Here is a 17,574-nt window from a genome sequence, read left to right on the forward strand (position 1 = left end):
CAGTGGGGGCGTGAGAACTTGGGGGGTGCTGCAGGCCCAGCAGCCTTTTCCTGCACCCCGACTGCAGCCCGCGCTCAGCCGCACCGCAGCCTCACGAAACCTCACCTCCTCCGTGGCGAGGAGAGGCCTGGGGGAGGGGCCGCAGACCCGCGGGGGCCCGGACAGTCTGAGAGCGGCCCAGTGTCTGGTGAGGCCCTGCTCCTCCCCAGGACTCTGGGCGCTCACACCCGAAGGCGAGGGCCGTACCCCTCCTCTCACCCAGCCCGGCCGGCCTTGGCGAGGGCCTTATGGACAAAAACGGGGCATGAACTCAACCCGACAAGTTCAGGAGAGGCCTGGGGGCGGCCTTTCGAACTCAGAGACCAAAGCAACCACACAGGGCGGTCTGAACTGACAGCCTCTTCCCTGAAAGTGAGTCATGGGGAGGCCGGTGTCTCCCTCGACAGGTTGATCTGTCACTAAACCTGTTGTCTCTGTGCAACTGAGACGCCACACCGTTCACCCGAGTGACCCTCTTCCAGGCCACAGGCCAACCCGCTGCCCAGGGACGGGACCACGGGGCCTGGCTGCCGTCCCGTCCCGATCACCACCTCCAGGGCCTCTGCGTGCTCGTCGCTCACTGTCCTCAGAGAAGCATTTTCCTCTTCATTTTCCTTTTTTGTTCTTGTTGTTAATCCTCACCTGGGGATATTTTCCCATTGATTTTTAGAGAGAGTGGAAGGGACGTGAGAGACAGGGAGACATCGATGGGAGAGAGAGAGACAGCGACTGGTTGCCTCCCGCACATGCAATCAAGGTATCTGCCCCGACCGGGAATCGAACCCGGAACCTTTCAGCACATAGGCCGGCCGACGCTCCGTCCACCGAGCCAAACCGCCTAGGGCTCCGTTTTACTTCTCGTCCAGCCCAGGCGTCTCCCTGCCCGCTCTCTCCCACCGCCCTGACCTCACCGGCGGTTTCAGGGAGCCCCGGTCCGTCTTCGCCTTCGAATCTGATGTATGAGCCGAGCAGCCGAGCGCATGCCCTCCCCTGGCACGTGCTCTCAGTCCGTGGGGACCTTGCTTTCCAGCGACTGTCATCAGTTTGGCTCCAATAAACTCGAGAATTCTTACAGGTTTGGAGCCTCAACCCCTGTGGGTCCGCCAGGGCGTCCAGAACCGATGGTTCTCCTGGGCCCCCGGCCTCCCTCTCTCCCCAAACCCTTCCGGGGGGACTCACTGCCCACGGCCACCCTCGTCCTCAGCCGCAGGACAGCTGCCCTCGTGGGGTCACAGGGCTCCTGGCCTCCCACCCCCACCCCGAGCCCCTGCCCCCGCCTCCCTGCACCCTTGGAGGTCGCCAGACACACAGGCGCACCCCCTGCTCTGGGCCAGCTCCGTGGTGCGGGTGGAGGTGGACTGAGGGTGCCTGTGTCCCCCTCCTGGTGGCCGGGGTGGCCCAGGAGGAGGCCTGAGGGGTGCACAGCCTGCAATTGTTGGGGGTGGGAGGCTCTGTGCAACCAGAGAGAAGGCAGTGAGTTTGTAGCAGAGAACAGATGAGTGTGTCATTCATTTAAAAACACCATTTCCAGGACTCTGAATTGTGATGCTTTTATTTTATTTCTTGTCAATCCTCACCAGAGGACATTTTCCCATTGATTTTTAGAGAGAATGGAAGGGAGGAGGGGAGAGAGAAACATCGATGGGTTGCCTCCTGCAAGGGCCCAGCTGGCTATTGTGCCCGACTTTGCACCTGTGATTTCGCATCGGGTTCCTTCCCCAGCCCGTCCCGCTGCAGGAGCTGAGCCCCGGCCCTGGCTGCTCGGACCCCAGCCCCCTGTGCCTGGCGGACTCCCGCCTCCTCGCTGTTTGTGAGGCGGCTCCCCTGGTCTCGAGGAGCCCAGGTCTGGTTGAGAGGGGACCCTGGAGTCCACGAGGGGAGGAGAGAAGCCCTTTATTTCTGGCAAGCCTGGGTCAGGCCAGGTGACTCAGCACACAGTCCACAGTCCACCAGGCGCGCCCGCTGCCTGAGCCCAGCTGGTCCGTGTGAGGGGAAGGGCGGCTTGGTCTCTGGCGGCTCCCAGGGGCCAGGGGCAGTCCACGGGGTGAGCAGGGCAGCCTTGAGGGTGCGAGGCAGGCACGGAGAGCTTCCTGGAGGAGGCGCCAGGAGCAGCTCGGGGCAGAGGCCGGGGGCCTGGCTCACTGGTAGTGGTTGGCGATGGAGATGGTGTTCCGGCGGCTGCAGGACATGTCTTCATAGATCACACAGGCCGTGCTCCTGTCCCTCGCCGAGCACATGTTCCTGATCTGCAAGGGAAAGCCTGTTTCTGCAGGCGGGGGCGGAGGGGGGGGGGCCGAGGATGGCCGTGACCTTGCCCCCAGGGACCGTGTCAGGGAGAAAGGGGCCTGGGCTGGCACCGGGGCCCAGGGGCCCACCTCCCCATCCACTCCCACCTCGGACAGGTCCACACAGGCTCACACACCGATGTCACGCTCCGCACACGCACACATGCACACGCACGCACACTCGGTCACACCTGGGCTTCACCCCTTAGACGTCCTACCAGGCCGGGCCCAGCCCCTGAGCATCCTGGCCCCTGAGTCCTCGGGGCTCCTGGCGGCTCCAGTCCTGGGGTTCCTCTCCCACCGTGGTCCTGGGAGCCCCCAGGAGCCCCGAGGGAGGTGACACGTAGCCCCTTTTCTCCCTTCCCTGCTCCCGGGGCAGCCAGCTTGCGGGGACAGGGACCGTGAGGGGTCACACTGACCTGCCTCCTGTTCAGCACACACATGGCGGCCAGGCCCAGCACGACCAGGAGGCCGCCCAGGGCCAGGGCCACGGGGAAGGTGAAGCCGGTCGGCTGAGTCCCGGGGCAGGCGCTGGCCGCTGGGGACAGTGTGTCTGGGAAGAAGTGGGGAGAGTCCATGAGAGCCTTCAGGGTGCGGGTGCAGGTGGGGGGGGGGGCTCCCCAGGGGTGGCGAAATCCAGGAGGCTCCCTGGAGGAGGCGGGCTGAAGCTGGAGGAAACAACTCCCGCGAGTGGGGGGAAGCAGCCCAGGAGGGGCAGGGAGGGCCCCGAGGGCGGGCGCGCCGCCTACCTGTCACCACCAGCGTGGTGCCGGCGCCCCAGCCCTGCCCGTCCTCCGCGATGGCCTCGCAGAAGTAGGCGCCGGTGTCCGCCGGCCGCAGGCGCTGCATGGTGATGGTCAGGTTGTCCATGGTCCCCGAGAAGACGACGCGGCCCCGGAACCGCGCATCCACAGTGGGGGTGTTCTCGTCGTCGTAGTACGTCACCTTCCGCATCGCTGGCAGGTGGCTCTGCCTCAGGTGGACCCCCAGCAGGGTCCCGTTCACGCGGACGGAGCAGGTGATGTTGATGGAGCCCCCCTCCGGGGTGACCGTGTAGAGGGGGGACTGCCTCACCTCTGCAGGGAGGACCCGCACTGTCACCGCCAGCCGGGCGGAGGGGCAGCCCCCCTCTGCAGGGGACGGGCCCGCGGACACGTCCCCACAGGCGAGGCCCCTGGTGGGAGCCTGAAGCTGCTCCAGGCGCCAGCTCAGGGGGGGAGGGGGGTTCGGGTCTGGATTCTGAAGGGTCCCTGGGGGTGTGCAGTGGCCTCTCCTGCCAGGGTCGGGCGGGGGCAGCTGGAGCTGGGCTTTCTTTCTTCCGGAGCAGCCGGCCCTTTGCAGGCACCCTGACCGCCCCCACCCCCCCGGCTCTCCACCGGCTCTCTCTCAAATGATAGCCCAGGGCCCGGCCGGTAGCTCCGCTGACCACAGCGTCGTCCTGGTACATCAAGGTTCCCGGTTCGATCGCAGGGCAGGGCACCCTCAGGAATCAACCAATGAGTATGTGGGACAGCAAGTCCATGTTTCGCTCTCTCAAGTCAATAAATTTAAAATTTTAAGTTAAATGGCAGTCCCCAGCATAGCCGGAGAGAGGAGCACGGACCGGCTGCCTCCTGCACGTGCCAGACCGGGAATCGAGCCGCCACCTTTGGGTGTGTGAGACGATGCTCCAACCAGCTGAGCCCCCGCCTGGGGCGACACAACCCTCTGAAACGGGGTCCAAACCTCAGCGTCTCGGTCAGATCCTGCCACTTTGGGGGGCACAGGGTGGTGCCTGCTAAGCCCACCCCTCAGGGTAACTGGTCTCCGGGTCCTGCTGCAGAACTGCCCGCTGTCTGGTTGAAAAAGCAAACCAGGCCCAGCCCGTGTGCTCAGTGGGTGAGCGTCAGCCCAGGAACCAGGTCAGTTCTGTTCCCGTCGGGGCACAGGCCCAGGTTTCGGGCTCAATCCCCAGTGTGGGGCGTGCAGGCGGCAGCCGATCCGTGATCTCTCTCATCAGTGATGTGTCTCTCTCCCTCTTCCTGCTTCTCTGAAAGCAACAAGAACACACACTAAAAAGCAAAAAGCGAAATGCCAGTCCCTCTGTGGGGCGCTGGCTCCCTGTGGAAGGACCAGACCCCGAGGGAAGACCCAGGACCCAGCGCCAGGCGACTCAGCCCAGCCTGTCCAGGCCCCACCCGCCCACCCGCGTGGGAAGGAGCGTCCCTGGCAGGGGTGCAGGCAGCAGAAGGGGAGCTGAGCCCACAGGGGCTGCTCAGGCCTTACCTCCAGCAGCTGGGGGGGTGGCGGCGGCCAGCACCAAGAGCACGGGGAGCAGAGGCAGCCCCGGGGCCACGCTCACTGCCATCCTGCCCACAGCTCAGCGGCTAGGGCAAGGCAGGGCCCCTCGGGCAGCAGCGACTCTCCCAGTCCAAGACCCAACTGTGTGTGAGAGCCTCGGGGGCCGCCCCAAAGCCCCATGAAAGGTCACTTCCTGGGTGGGTGTGGCAGGAGGCTGGCAGCGAGGGGATGGAGGTGGTGGGGCCTCGGAGGGCTTCCTGGAGGCAGTGCCCTGGGTGGACAGGACCCTGAGGCCCAGGCTGGGGGTGGCCCCCTGCTCCCCACTGTCCTGCCGTGTGCCCTCAGGCTGCGGGTTGTCCTGGCCCCTCCCCGGCCCCGTCTCCTCAGGGCACATCAGGGCAATGGAGACAGCAGGGTGGGGGCCCAGGGCCAGGAGGAGGGCCCCTGGCTGGGGTGGTCAGGCTCCTGCTGCCTGGTCCTCTGGGTCCTCTACTAGGACCTGCCTCGTACCGAGAGACCTGGCTCTCACCGCAGTGGCCGCCGTGGGGGCTGGAGGGGGGCAGACTGGCTGTCCTTACGAAGGCCTTGAACACAGACAGCGGGAGACAGGCCCACCCACAGACCCAGACTCCGTTCTCCCCAGGTGTCCCGCCGGGTGCGGGGCCCTCACCATCACCTCAAGAGTAAAATGGCTTTTTGTTTTGTTTTGCTTTTTGTTGTTAATCCTCAACCCAAGGATACCTTTGCCGTTGATTTTTAGAGAGAGAGTGGTAGGGAGGGGCAGGGGGAGAGAGGAACATGGACGTGAGAGAGACATCGATTGGTTGCCTCCCGCATGTGCCCCGACCAGGGCTGGACCGAACCTGCAACCCCGAGACGCGCCCGTGCCCTTGACCGGGCACCAAACCCGAGACCCTTCGGTCCTCTAACCACGGAGAAAGCCGCCAGGCTCTTCCCCTGCGGTGCAGCCCTGCTCCGGTCGGCTTCGGGCCGATGGAAACCCTAACTTCCCGTGGCCCCGGAGCAGGGGCCTGGGTGCCCTGCCCGTGCCTGCGGCCAGCCATGCCCCTCTGGTGGCACAAGCCAGGCCCTGAGTGGCCGAACCTACTGTAACCCCTGGGGTTGCCGTGGGGAGGGGCCGCCGGACGGCCAGAGCCCGGCTCCCTGATGCCTGAGCGGGTTAGACTCAGCACGAAGCGGCTTCTTTTAGTTTCTATGTCTTTTTCCATTAAAATGTGTATTTCCCTGATCGCTGGCGGGTCGCTGGTCATGTTGTTTTACTCTGAGAGTTAGCGTTGGGGCCCAGCCGGCGTGGCTCAGGGGTGAGCGGTGACCGATGAACCAGAGGTCAGGGCTGGATTCCTGGTCGGGGCACAGGCCCAGGCTGCAGGCTCCAACCCCAGTGTGGGGCGTGCAGGAGGCAGCCGGTCCACGAGTCTCTCTCATCAGTGATGTGTCTCTCTCCCTCTCCCTTCCTCTCTGACATCAATAAAGATATATTTTTTAAAAAGTTATCCTCAGGGGTGTTTTCAAAGCACTAAATACACTGCTTGTAGGAAACGCTCTGATGCACTCGGTAGAAATGGGCTCCGTCCGGTGGCGATGGTGAAGGCATGTGGCATGAGTGGCTCGGGGTGGGGAAGGGCCAGCGGAGGGCAGAGGGGGAGCGGTGGGGCTGGGTGGGCACCGTGGGCACAGGCCCTGCCCACCGCTAATGCCCGCAGCGACCTGCCCGCCTCTTTCCAGAGGGACGTGCGCCCCCTCGTGGTGGAGGCGGGCACACAGCGTCTTGGGCCTCTAACCACCGTCTTGGCCGAGTGACTGCCGGCAGGAGGGTCCCCAACACTTCTTCCTGCTCAGAGTCAAGCAAAGACTATGCACAAGATCAACTGCAGACCAACCTGGAGCGTGTTGGAGGCACAGCGGGTCCCCAGGAGCCCCCTCCCCGGCCCGGGAATGGGGGTGCAGGAGGGGCTGGTCCCCTTAGGGCAAGGGCTTTGGAGCTTGAGATGTTTACATTTTCGATGGTGGGAGAGGAGCAGAGAGGGCGGGAGGTGGAGCAGGGCTGGCCCCTGGCTCTGCTGTGAGTGACAGCAGGCCTGCTGTCCAGCGGGACCGTCCTGGGTGGGGCACGGAGCTCCCTCGCTGAAGGCCCGGCCAGGCCTCCTGCCAGCGACGGACGGGTCCTGCCTCCCTCGGCACCTCAGGCACCGTCCACCAGACGGGGGCAGGGGCGCAAGGAGGCTCCGCTGCTGGGGGTCGGCAGCCTCGGGAGGTGGGGGTGGGGTGTGGGGGTGTGTGTGGCTTCAGGGGCTGGATTCCAGTGCCAGGTGGGCCTGCTCACCCTCCGGATGGGCACCGCCTCCTCACCTGGGGAGGGAGGGAGGGAGGGGGCGTGAGCGACCGGGCTGTGCATGCCCAGGCACACGCACACACGCGTGTGCCCGTGTCCTGGGTCTCAGGGAAGTCCAGCCCCATACTGCCCCCCAGGGTGTCCTGGGGACAAAGCGGGGGGCGGCGGCCGGTGGGGTCCTCTGGGGCCCTGTACTCCCTCCACTTCCCGCCCAGCCACCGGCCGGGGCCGGGCCTTGTACCTACGGGAGCTGAACGAGCAACGGGCGCCCACGGTTTCTGCGCCAGAACTGCAGGCCTCCCAGCGCGAGGATGCAGAGCAGCATGGGGACCAGGATGAGGGCGACGTGCAGCCGCCCCGGGGGCGGGTCCTGGGCCGAGCGCAGGTCCTGGGCCGGGAGGGGGTCCTGGGCCGGGAGGGGGTCCTGAGTCCCTGTGGCAGCAGGAATCAGGGGGGTGGCCACGGCCACCTGGAGCACCCCCAGGGGGACAGCACCCCGGCCAGAAGCCCAGGGACAGACAGTGTGCAGGGAACGGGGTGTCCAGGCGCCTGTGGGGGCCAGGGCTCCCCCCCTGCAGCTCCGGAGGACACTTACCCCAGGGGGGCGTGGAGGGCAGCTCTGAAGGCTCTGCAGGGAGACAAGGGTGGTCAGGGGGCCCCGGGGGCCGGCCTGAGGCAGCCCCACCTCCCCATCTGGCCCAGGGCTGGGCTCACTGCCCCCCAGGGCCCACGCCCCCCCAGCCCCCCTCAGGCCAGGCGTGGGGGTGAAGGCCAGGAGGGGGGAGAGGCTGTGGAGACTTCAGTGCTGAGCAAAGGAAGATGGCGGGCGGAGAGGGGGACGAGGGGGACGAGGGGGTAGAGCTCCTGGGTGGACAGGACCGGGGAGGGTGTCCGAGCACAAGGGGGCCCTGGAACTGAGGGGGCTGGTGTTCCAGGAGGTCACAGGGGGCACAGAGTCAGGGAGAGGCGAGGGGTTGGGTGTTCTCAGCTGATTGGGTCCATTTTCTCACTGAACCGAAGTGGGCGGGTCTTAAGGCAGCAAGGGGACCGGGCGGTGGTCGGAGAGGCCCCTGCGCGGGGCGGACAGTGTCGGGGGCACTGGACATGGAGAGAAATCGCAGCGACTGTGGGGACGGGACAGGAGGGGACAGGAGGGGAGGGGGGGCCTCCCCAGGCTTGGGGGTCAGGGGGGGTGCGGCCCCGCCCTCACCTGAAATGTTCAGGGTGGTGAATCTTCTCTCTCTCTGGTGCCCCAGGAGGAACCACCTGTAACGCCCAGCCTGGCTGTCCCAGGCTTCTTCTGTCACCATCTTCGCTGAGCATCCCTGTACGCAGAGCTGCCACCCGTCCCGGGAAGAGCACCCTGGGGTGGCCTGGGTGAAGATGGGCCGGCAGTTCTTCTCGCCGGGGGCCTGCAGGCAGATGCTGACGTTGACTTTGCGGATGGGGTAGCAGCTGTTGCAGGTCATCTCGGCGCGCGCCCCCCTGGTCACCGACACGCCCTCCGTGCAGACGGGCTCATCCCAGCCTGAATTGCAGTCACGTGGCCGCTGCTGGGCCTCAGCACATTCACCCACAGCCTTCCCTGGGGCCACGGTCAGCCCCTGGGCCTGCAGCTCTGGAGGCTCTGCAGGGAGACAAGGGTGGTCAGGGGTCCCTGGGGGCCGGCCTGAGGCAGCCCCACCTCCCACCCAGCCCAGGGCTGGGCTCACTGCCCCCCAGGGCCCAGGCCCCCCAAGCCGAGAGAGAGAGAGAGAGAGAGAGAGAGAGAGAGAGAGAGAGACATCAGACTCACCTCCTGCCCCAGCGCCCTGGGCGGTGAGCGTGAGCAGCAGGGCCCAGAGGAGCATCGTGGGACAGGGCGGAGGTGCTGAGTCTGTGTGGCCAGCAGGACTCGAGGCCTCAGGGTCCTGGGTCCTCCCTGGTTCTCCCTGGATGAAGGGAAGCCGTGGGTCCGCGGGCTGCATGGGCCGGGGCAGGCAGGGCCAGGCTCCCGACCTCGGTGCCAGCACCTACCCCTGCTCCAAGCAGCCGACCCCTCCCGGCGCCTGTCCAGGCGCACACGCCGCGGCCGCTGTCAGATAGAGGGCAGGTGGGACAGGGAGCTCGTCCCTGGGAGCGGGACCTGCTTCTTCCTGGGGTTCACCCTTTCGGTTCCAGAATAAAACTCGCACAAGTGCCTGGTGGGGTGTGGGGGGGGGCAGGCGAGGGGGACGCTCAGCCTCAGGAGCCCTGGCCTGGCACCACCCTGCCCACCGTGGGCGCCCGGCCCGGCCCACTCCCGCGTCCAGCGCCGGGCGGGGGACATTCGGCTCCCTCACTCGCAAGTTTCCGAGGTACTCGCAGCTGCGACAGCGCCGACCCCACTTCCTGTGAAGCCAGGGACCATGCAGCCACGGGGGAAGGTGACATCCACCCCGAGTGCTAAGAACTATTTAAAAGCTTGAAAGCCCAGCTGGTGTGGCTCCGTGGCTGAGCGTTGACCTGGGAACCAGGAGGTCACGGCTCATCTCCCGGTCAGGGCACGCGCCCAGGTGGGGGGCTCAGTCCCCAGTGGGGGGTGTGCAGGAGGCCGCCAATCAATGATTCTCTGTCATGGTGGATGTTTCTATCTCTCTCTCCCTCTCCCGTCCTCTCTGAAATCAATAAAAATATGTTTAAAAAACAAAGTGCTTTAAAATTGCTTGTCAGACCATTTGTTGACCCTTTGATTAAAAAGAAGACTTTTGGGGGGCAGGCAGGGCAGAGGGGGTCGCCGGGGAAGGAAGGGGCCATTTGTAATTCTTTCAATAATAAAGATAAGCCCTGACCGGTGTGGCTCAGTGGGTAGAGCGTCGGCCTGCGGACTGAGGGGTCCGGGTTCGATTCCGGTCAAGGGCATGTACCTGGGTTTCGGGCACATCCCCAGTAGGAAGTGTGCAGGAGGCAGCTGATCGATGTTTCTCTCTCATCCATGTTTCTAACTCTCTATCCTTCTCCCTTCCTCTCTGTAAAAAATCAATAAAATGTATTTTAAAAAATAAATAAATAAAAAATAAAATAAAAATAAAGATAAAAAACGACCGTTGGTTTTGTGGGACTCCCTGAGCCCCCCTCCCCGCACCCCCCTCCCTCAGGAGCGTCTCTGTTAGTGTGTTAGCGTCTGTGTGCCACAGCATGTGAGCCGCGCACACACATTATCACGGACTAAAGTCCACCGAGGGTTCAGGGGTCAGTCTTGGGCTGTTCTCTGTCCAGCACGGCGGCCTCCTGTGCGGGTTCTCAGCCCTGACACCTCCTGGGCACCGTGCTGGCCCCTCCCCAGCCCCCGGCGAACGCCCGTCTTTTCAGAGCCTCAGAGCTTCCCATTCCCAGGAGCTCCTAGACTCGGGCCCCTGGGTTTTGCGTGGATTGTTTCTGACTCTTCTTTACTTATTGATGTGAGAGAGGAAGGGGGAGAGAGACACCAACCTGCTGCCCCCTTACTTCTGCGTCCCTTCTCCTTCCCTATGAGAAAGGGAAAGCGAAAGGAAAGGCCCGGGCGGGCCCCAGAGGCAGAGCGCCCGTCGGTTGACTCTCGTACGTGCCCTGACCAGGGCTCGAACCCACAACCTTGGCAAATCTGGACGATGCGCTAACCAGCTGAGCTACCAGCCAGGGCCAGAATCACTGTTCTCACCCCGGAAAGATCTGACCGAGAAAATGGCGCCGTGAGGCCCGCGGGCCCAAAGGCCGTGCTGATCCTGGGGGTCTGGCCCGCACCCCTGGCCGGAGCCCTGGCACCAGCCGAGGGAAGACCCTGCCCGGCCGTCCTGCCCCTGCGCCCGGGCAGCACAGGCGACAGGCCCGCAGGTGAGCAGGACACCAGACGCCTGCCCCCCCTCTGGCGGCCAGCCGGGCCTGGAGGGAGCCGGCAGCCCCAGGCCCAGCCTCCTCTGCCCAAGAGCAGTCTGTGGGCCTCTGAGGCCCTGAGCCCCTGCAGGACCCCCCCCCATGGGTGTCCCCGGGGAAGCCCTGAGCCCCTGCGGGACCCCCCCCCATGGGTGTCCCCGGGGAAGCCCTGAGCTCCTGCGGGACCCCCCCTCCCTATGGGTGTCTCCGGGGACCTCGGCCTGGACCCCGGCAGAGCCTTTGGCCCCACACTTGCGGGGGAGTCGGACCTGGGTCCCGTGGGTCCCGCTGGCCCTTTGCTGAGGGGCAGACACGCTCCCCAGGCCCTCCCACTGCAGCCCTGCAGAGAGGAAGGCAGACCTGAGTGCGGGCAGGTGTCCTCAGGGAACCAAAGCCTGAGGAGCCCGCGGCCACCCACCCTTCAGTCCATGGTAACGTGTCTGCCAGTGAGTGCCTGGCACCCCCGTCGCGAGCCCAGCGGCACGGAGGCGGCCAGGGCCTCTGCCCGGACGTGCCCTCCTCCCCGGGACCCGGGGGCCCAGCAGGAGGTGGGTGCCCCCCGGCAGGCGAGGCCAGGTCTTCGGAGTCAGGGAGGAGACACCCTCGGGACCTTCCTCTCCACACCTGTCCTGACGAGTCGGTGCTCATCCTTCCCGATAAACCCCCGTATTCCAAGCTCCAGGCCTCGTTCGGAAAGGCTGGCTGAGTGAACGGACAGATGGGTCCTCACAGCCCCAGGCCTGGGAGCTCCAGCCGGGTCAGGGACTCAGCCGGCTGAGCCACCTCTTCCGTGCAGCCTTCCATGATCGCTCTGCAGCCCCCTGACCCCACCCACGCCCACGGGGGCACCCAGCACAGGGGACGGGCCACCTCAGGTGAACTGGGCAGGTCGAAGGTCAGCCTTAGCTTCCCTGGACCAAACACCATGATGAGGCAAGTGACCCCAGGGAGGTGTGTCTGCGTGTCACAGGCTGACCACACAGGTGGACTTTGGCAGGGAGAGTGTGTTGACAAGTGAAAGGAAAGCAAAAGAAAGGCGCCAGGCCTCTGTCACAGACAGAAGAGGGCGGCCCAGCTGTGGCTCCAGGGCTGGAGCGTCGGCCTGTGGACTGAAGGGTCCCCCTGTTCAATTCCAGTCAAGGGCACAGGTCCAGGCTGTGGGCTTGATCCCCAGTGGGGGGCGAGCAGGAGGCAGCCGAACAATGACTCTCATCATTGATGTTTCTATCTCCCTCTCCCTTCCTCTCTGAAATCAGGAAGCTTAAAAAAAAAAAAAAAAAAAAAAAAGGGTGAACTCCAGAGACCTCGCTGCCCGGCCTGGCCACCCTTGCTGTCGGGCATTTGCCTGCCGCCTCCAGGCCCTGCCCGCCTCCCCGTCCCCAACCTGCTTGGTTTCCACGACACCGCAGACCCTGAATCCTAACGACTGTATTACGTGGACTCGGTCTCAAACATCGTTATCTACTTGCGCCTCTCCCGGCAAACGCCCTGCGGTCACGAGACGTGCTGTTTGTGTGCCGGCCGCTCCCCCCCGGCGTCCCTGTGACCTGGTGTCCCCGTGGGCGTGACCTGGGGTGTCCCCCGTGGGTGTGAAGCGGGGCTCCCGCAGGGCAGGCCTGGCCAGGCTGCCCTTCCTGCTGCTCAAACCTGCCCCGAAGCCCTGACGCCCACCCTCAGCCAGACACCCCCGGCCACTCTTCCGACTCTCCCTGGAGCCCCGCACGACTGCAGAGTCTGGTAGACAGACACCCCGACACACCCCTCTGCCCCTAAACCGAAACCACCTTGGGCAGGTGCCACAGCCGCTCACAGCCCCTGTCACCAGCTCAGCCAGCGCCGGGCATTCGGCCCAAACCAAGTGCCACCCGATGTGTCCGAACCACCCGCCCGCACACGGACGGTCCGAGACCCACCAGGCCTCCCGGAGCAGGCGGCAGGGGCGGGCGGCTTTGAGGCGGAGTGAGCTCGGGTGCTGGGCAGGGAGGCGGTCACCACCCTGCGACTGTCCAGCAGCCCCCAGTGACTTCCACCCCAGGGACCCACACGGCGAGGATGTCCACCTGGGAGCACGGGGAGCCCCGGGAGGACGAGCAGCAGGGACTGGCCCGGGCCTGCGCTGGGGCCTGGGAGGGGCGGGGAGACCCGGCACTGATGGTGTCTGGGGCACCTTCTCCGGCTGAAAACAGCTGCTAGGGCGCCGGGCCCTGGCGGGAAGGGGGCCAGGAAGGAGGTGGCAGCGTCCCGGGCGGGGTGCCAGCCTGCGAGGGGGACTTCCCGTCCGGTCTCGGGATTTATTAGGAAGAAATGGCCTCCACCTTGAATGTCACTTGGTGGTGTAAGCATGTACCTGCGATATTTGGGACGGACTTAGATTTAAAAAGGCAGAGGGACCCCAGGCAAACCAACTCCTCACAGCCTTTGCCGGGCGGTCCCCACCGCCTGCGGCCACCCTGTCCCCCCATCCTCGTTCCTATCGCTAGAAGCACATCCCGCCCCCTCCCCCAGGCACAGTCCCCGGGGCAGGAGGGCCCCCCATCCGCCTGCGTGGAAAGCAGTTTTCATTCTTCAGGGCACCACCCGTGGGGGGGCTGGACTCACAGACATGAAAGGGGCAGTGCCGGCGGTTCACGGTTGTTTTACCGACGTTTGTTTGTGAGTGTAGGTGCTGTGTGCGCACCCCCAGGAGTGCCCGTGCGTTCGTGCGTGTGCACCAGTGTAGGCGCAGGTGCGTGCCCGAGTGTGCGCCCCGATCCCGCTGGGCGTGCCCGGGGCGCAGGGCACATCTCTGACCCCCCAGAGCCGGCCACGGCGACGCGGCAGCTCCGTCCTCTCCCCTCCCGGCACTGGGAGTCCCGTCTTGGCGGCAAGAGGGGAGTCCCGCGCGCGCTCTCCGGCGACCCAGGGTCCAGGGAACCCCTCCAGACGCGGAGCCGCGTCCCGCTCTCCGAGCCCCGCTCCCGCCCGTGCGCCCCTCACCTGCCCGTCCGGCCCGCGCCTGCCCGATGTCCCGCAGCCGCTGGTCTGCACGCTGCGCGGAGCCGGGACGGGAGGAAAACTGGCGGCTCCAGGGCGGGGCCGCGCGGAGGCGGAGGCGGAGGCGGAGGCCGAGGCGGAGGCGGCGAGGGGTGAGGCTCCGGGGCCGGGAGGCGCTGCCCCAAGTCCCAGATGCGAGGAGGCCCAGTTATGGGAAGTCACGGCAGTGGCGGGAACTGCCAGGCCACCGGGAAGGAAAGCGTTACTTCTTGGCACCGAGTCCCGCATTAGCTCTCATCTCCCGAGCGCGTTGGAGGGGGCGCCGGGAAACGCCCCCCCCCCCAGAACCGTGCAGGCTGAGGATTGTGGGAAATGCGGTTGGGTTCCCCTGGGGGTGCCCGGGGCGTGCGGGAGGGAGTCAGGTGCTCCCTGAACAGGGGGCACCCCGACCCCACCCCCCTCGGGCGCCGGGGAGGCTGTGCGCTCAGGCCCTGGAGGCCCCCCGTGCAGGTCCCTGGGGGTGGGGGTTGGGGGGGAGCCCTGCGCTCGGCGTGCAGGTGGGTGTCGTTTTGTTAATCCTCCTGGAGGTGTTTTCCTGTTGCTTCTCCGAGAGCGCGGAGGAGGAGGAGGAGGAGGAGGAGGAGGAGGAGGAGGAGGAGGAGAGGGTGAGAGAGAAGAGTGGAGGGTGGCAGTTGGATGGAAAGGACAGTCCCCCCGCGGTGTCCCGAAGGGTTGACTTTGGGAGATGGGACGAGGCGGGGTCCTCACAGGACCCCCCCCCCCCCCCCAGGGCACAGAGGCCCTAGAGAGGGGGCCCCGGGACCAGAATGCCGCCCAGGTCCTCTCTCAGGCCCCAGGGGCGGGTTGGGGGGGGCTTGTCCCTGAGGCCCTTCCCTCCAGCCACACCGCAGAGCAGAGGCCCCTCCGTCAGCGCTCAGCTGGGGCAAGTCCCTGGGGCTGCTCAGGCAGGAGGGCAGTCTGTCCCTCAACCCGGTGCCGCGGGTTCCAGGCCCCGGTAAAGCAGTTAATCCGAAAAGGAACCGGCTCCTTCTGCAGCCGCACAAACCCCGGGTCCTGGAAGGGCTCCTGTGTCGCTCCCTCGCGCACGTGTCACTTAGCAGGAACGTCCCGTGCAGACGGCACACGCACACGCACACGCACACGCACACGCACACGCACCCATCGCGGGTACCTTTCCTGGGCTACGGCGCCGGGCGCTCGTCCTGGCGGGCGAGGCTCCTCTGTCCTGCACCTGCCTCTCGGGCGTCTCCCTGTGTGTCCGGAGCCACAGCCGTGTCACGCGACGTGTGCGGTTTCACTTTCCTGAAGTGCTGGGATTTCTCAGATTTCCGTCAGGATTTCCCGTTAACTAAACGCACCATCAGCAGCTTGCTCCTCATGCTGCAGGAGGCGGCGATGGCTACCTTAAGCTCCCGTCTTCCCCCTCCGCATCCCCCCTTCACTGGCTGCAGCTCTGGGCCTCGACGGGCCTGCACCCCATCAATTGTTGCACCCCCTCCTGTCCTCTGATGGCTGAAGCGAGCTCTGGGGTCCCGTCAGGGTCAGGGAGGGGTGCTGATCTCGCACACACGCGTGGCTTCTATCAGCTTCAGTGTCCGTCCCTGAGGCTGGGTTGGAATCTCACCAGGCCGGGGGATTGGCAATTTCTCCTGGTAGCCCTGGCCTGTGTTAGTCAGTGGTTAGAGCGTCCGCTGGTTGGGGTGAGTGCAGGAGGCAACCGTCGATGTTTCTCAAATTGATGTTTTTTCCTCCCTCCCTCCCATTCTCTCTAAAAATCCATGGAAAAAATGTCCTTGGGTGAGGATTAACAAAAACAAACAACATTTCTCCTTGTAATTCTAGCAATATTCAATAATCTGTTTGGAAGTTATTTTATTTGATGCATAAATGCATTTTTAATTTATTTTATTTTTTTATTTTTTAATTAAATCTTTATTGCTCAGATTACATTTGTTCCTCTTTCCCCCACCCACCCCATAACTCCCCTCCTCCCAGTTCCCGCCCCACCCTCCGCCCTCACTCCCCACCCACTGTCCTCATCCATAGGTGCATGATTTTTGTCCAGTCTCTTCCTGCATCTCCCATTCCCCTTCCCCCCCCAAGAATAGTCAGTCCATTCCCTTTCTATGTCCCTGATTCATTATAATCACCAGTTCATTCTGTACATCAGATTATTTATTCACTTGATTCTTAGATTCACTTGTTGATAGATGCATGTTTGTTGTTCATAATTTGTATCTTTACCTTTTCCTTCTTCTTCCTCTTCTTAAAGGATACCTTTCAGCATTTCGTATAATACTGGTTTAGTGGTGATGAACTCCTTTAGCTTTTCCTTATCTGTGAAGCTCTTTATCTGACCTTCAATTCTGAATGATAGCTTTGCTGGATAAAGTAATCTTGGTTGTAGGTTCTTGGCATTCATCACTTTGAATATTTCTTGCCACTCCCTTCTGGCCTGCAAAGTTTCTGTTGAGAAATCAGCTGACAGTCGTATGGGTATTCCCTTGTAGGTAATTGAGTCTCTTTCTCTTGCTGCTTTTAAGATTCTCTCTTTGTCTTTTGCTCTTGACATTTTAATTATGATGTGTCTTGGTGTGGTCCTCTTTGGATTCCTTTTGTTTGGGGTTCTCTGCGCTTCTTGGACCTGTAAGTCCATTTCTTTCACCAGGTGGGGGAAGTTTTCTGCCATTATTTCTTCAAATAGGTTTTCAATATCTTGCCCTCTCTCATCTTCTGGTACCCCAATAATTCTGACATTAGTGCGCTTGAAGCTGTCCCAGAGGCTCCTTACACTGTCTTCGTATTTTCGGATTCTTTTTTCAGTTTGCTTTTCCAGTTGGGTGTTTTTTGCTTCTTCGAATTTCAAATCTTTGGCTTGATTCTTGTGCTCCTCTGGTCTGCTATTGGGTATAATATTCTTTATTTCAGTCCGTGTATGCTTAATTTCTAGTTTCTTTATCGTAGCATCGAGGGTCTCATTAGTTTTTGTGAGGCTCTCCACAAGTTTATTGCAAGCCCTCAAAATTGTGTTTTTTAGCTCCATAGCCTCCATTTCTGTCATGTTTTTTTGTCTCCGCATTTTTTATGCTTTCTTGGTGCACCCCCTTGTGGTCTTTGTGCGCAGTCTTGTTGTAGTTAAGCCCTGATTGTTGTAGTTAATACTAGAGGGATTTGACCACCAGGCCGACTGGCTGTAGGAATCAGCTGTGTGGAAAACTTCTGTCCTCTGGGGAGGTGCTAATCTAGCCTTTGCCTGAGGCGATCCGGCAAATGGCTCTGCGCAGGGCTTGCGGGGGGCGGGGTCAACAGGGTGGGCGGAGGGAGTAGTTATGGCTGCTCTCAGTCCCGTTCCCAGAGGCTCTGCCTCTCAGAACCCCGGCTGCCGCTGCAAACCTCGGAGAGAAAGCTGCCCTCAGGTTCCAACTGATGCCGGACAATCCCGCTTCTCCCGTCTGAGTCTGAGTCCCTAGAGACTCGCCCGGATCTGGAGCCCAGAGTCTGAGACTCCCTCCTGATTGAAAACGACAACCGCGCCCTCAGCCACCAGCCCGCTTTGCGTGCGCACCTCGGTACCTTTGTATTTTCCACACTGCGCCGCCTCTGAGCCTCGGTTTGCTGTTCTCTTTCCTTCTAGTTGAAGAGTCTCTCCTCAGCCAGCTTTCCTGTGGTTCTGGGTGATGTCTGTTCCGTCTTTTAGTTGTATTTTTGAAGTGGTTGTTTGCGGCGGCATTCTCCGGTGTTTACCTATGCCGC

General features: G+C 63.2%; 2 protein-coding genes across 2 annotated transcripts; both read right to left on the minus strand.

Moving 5' to 3' along the window:
* Positions 1-1,572: 1,572 nt before the first annotated feature.
* On the minus strand, positions 1,573-6,804 carry CD7 (CD7 molecule). The gene is made up of 4 exons (XM_070394090.1): positions 4,590-6,804; positions 3,074-3,400; positions 2,744-2,877; positions 1,573-2,285 (listed from the first exon to the last, which is right to left on the minus strand). The coding sequence occupies exons 1-4, from the start codon at positions 4,669-4,671 to the stop codon at positions 2,178-2,180; spliced, it is 651 nt and encodes a 216-aa protein (XP_070250191.1). The 5' UTR covers positions 4,672-6,804; the 3' UTR covers positions 1,573-2,177.
* An 81-nt stretch (positions 6,805-6,885) lies between these two features.
* On the minus strand, positions 6,886-13,830 carry SECTM1 (secreted and transmembrane 1). Its single transcript, XM_070394089.1, has 6 exons — positions 13,804-13,830; positions 8,753-8,888; positions 8,168-8,584; positions 7,553-7,585; positions 7,203-7,389; positions 6,886-6,974 (listed from the first exon to the last, which is right to left on the minus strand). The coding sequence occupies exons 2-6, from the start codon at positions 8,805-8,807 to the stop codon at positions 6,971-6,973; spliced, it is 696 nt and encodes a 231-aa protein (XP_070250190.1). The 5' UTR covers positions 8,808-8,888; positions 13,804-13,830; the 3' UTR covers positions 6,886-6,970.
* Positions 13,831-17,574: the final 3,744 nt, after the last annotated feature.

Source organism: Myotis yumanensis, unplaced genomic scaffold (assembly GCF_028538775.1).
Source record: "Myotis yumanensis isolate MYYU_CA2020_CCGP unplaced genomic scaffold, mMyoYum1.0.hap1 SCAF_16, whole genome shotgun sequence".
In the NCBI taxonomy this organism is placed as follows: Eukaryota; Metazoa; Chordata; class Mammalia; order Chiroptera; family Vespertilionidae; genus Myotis; species Myotis yumanensis.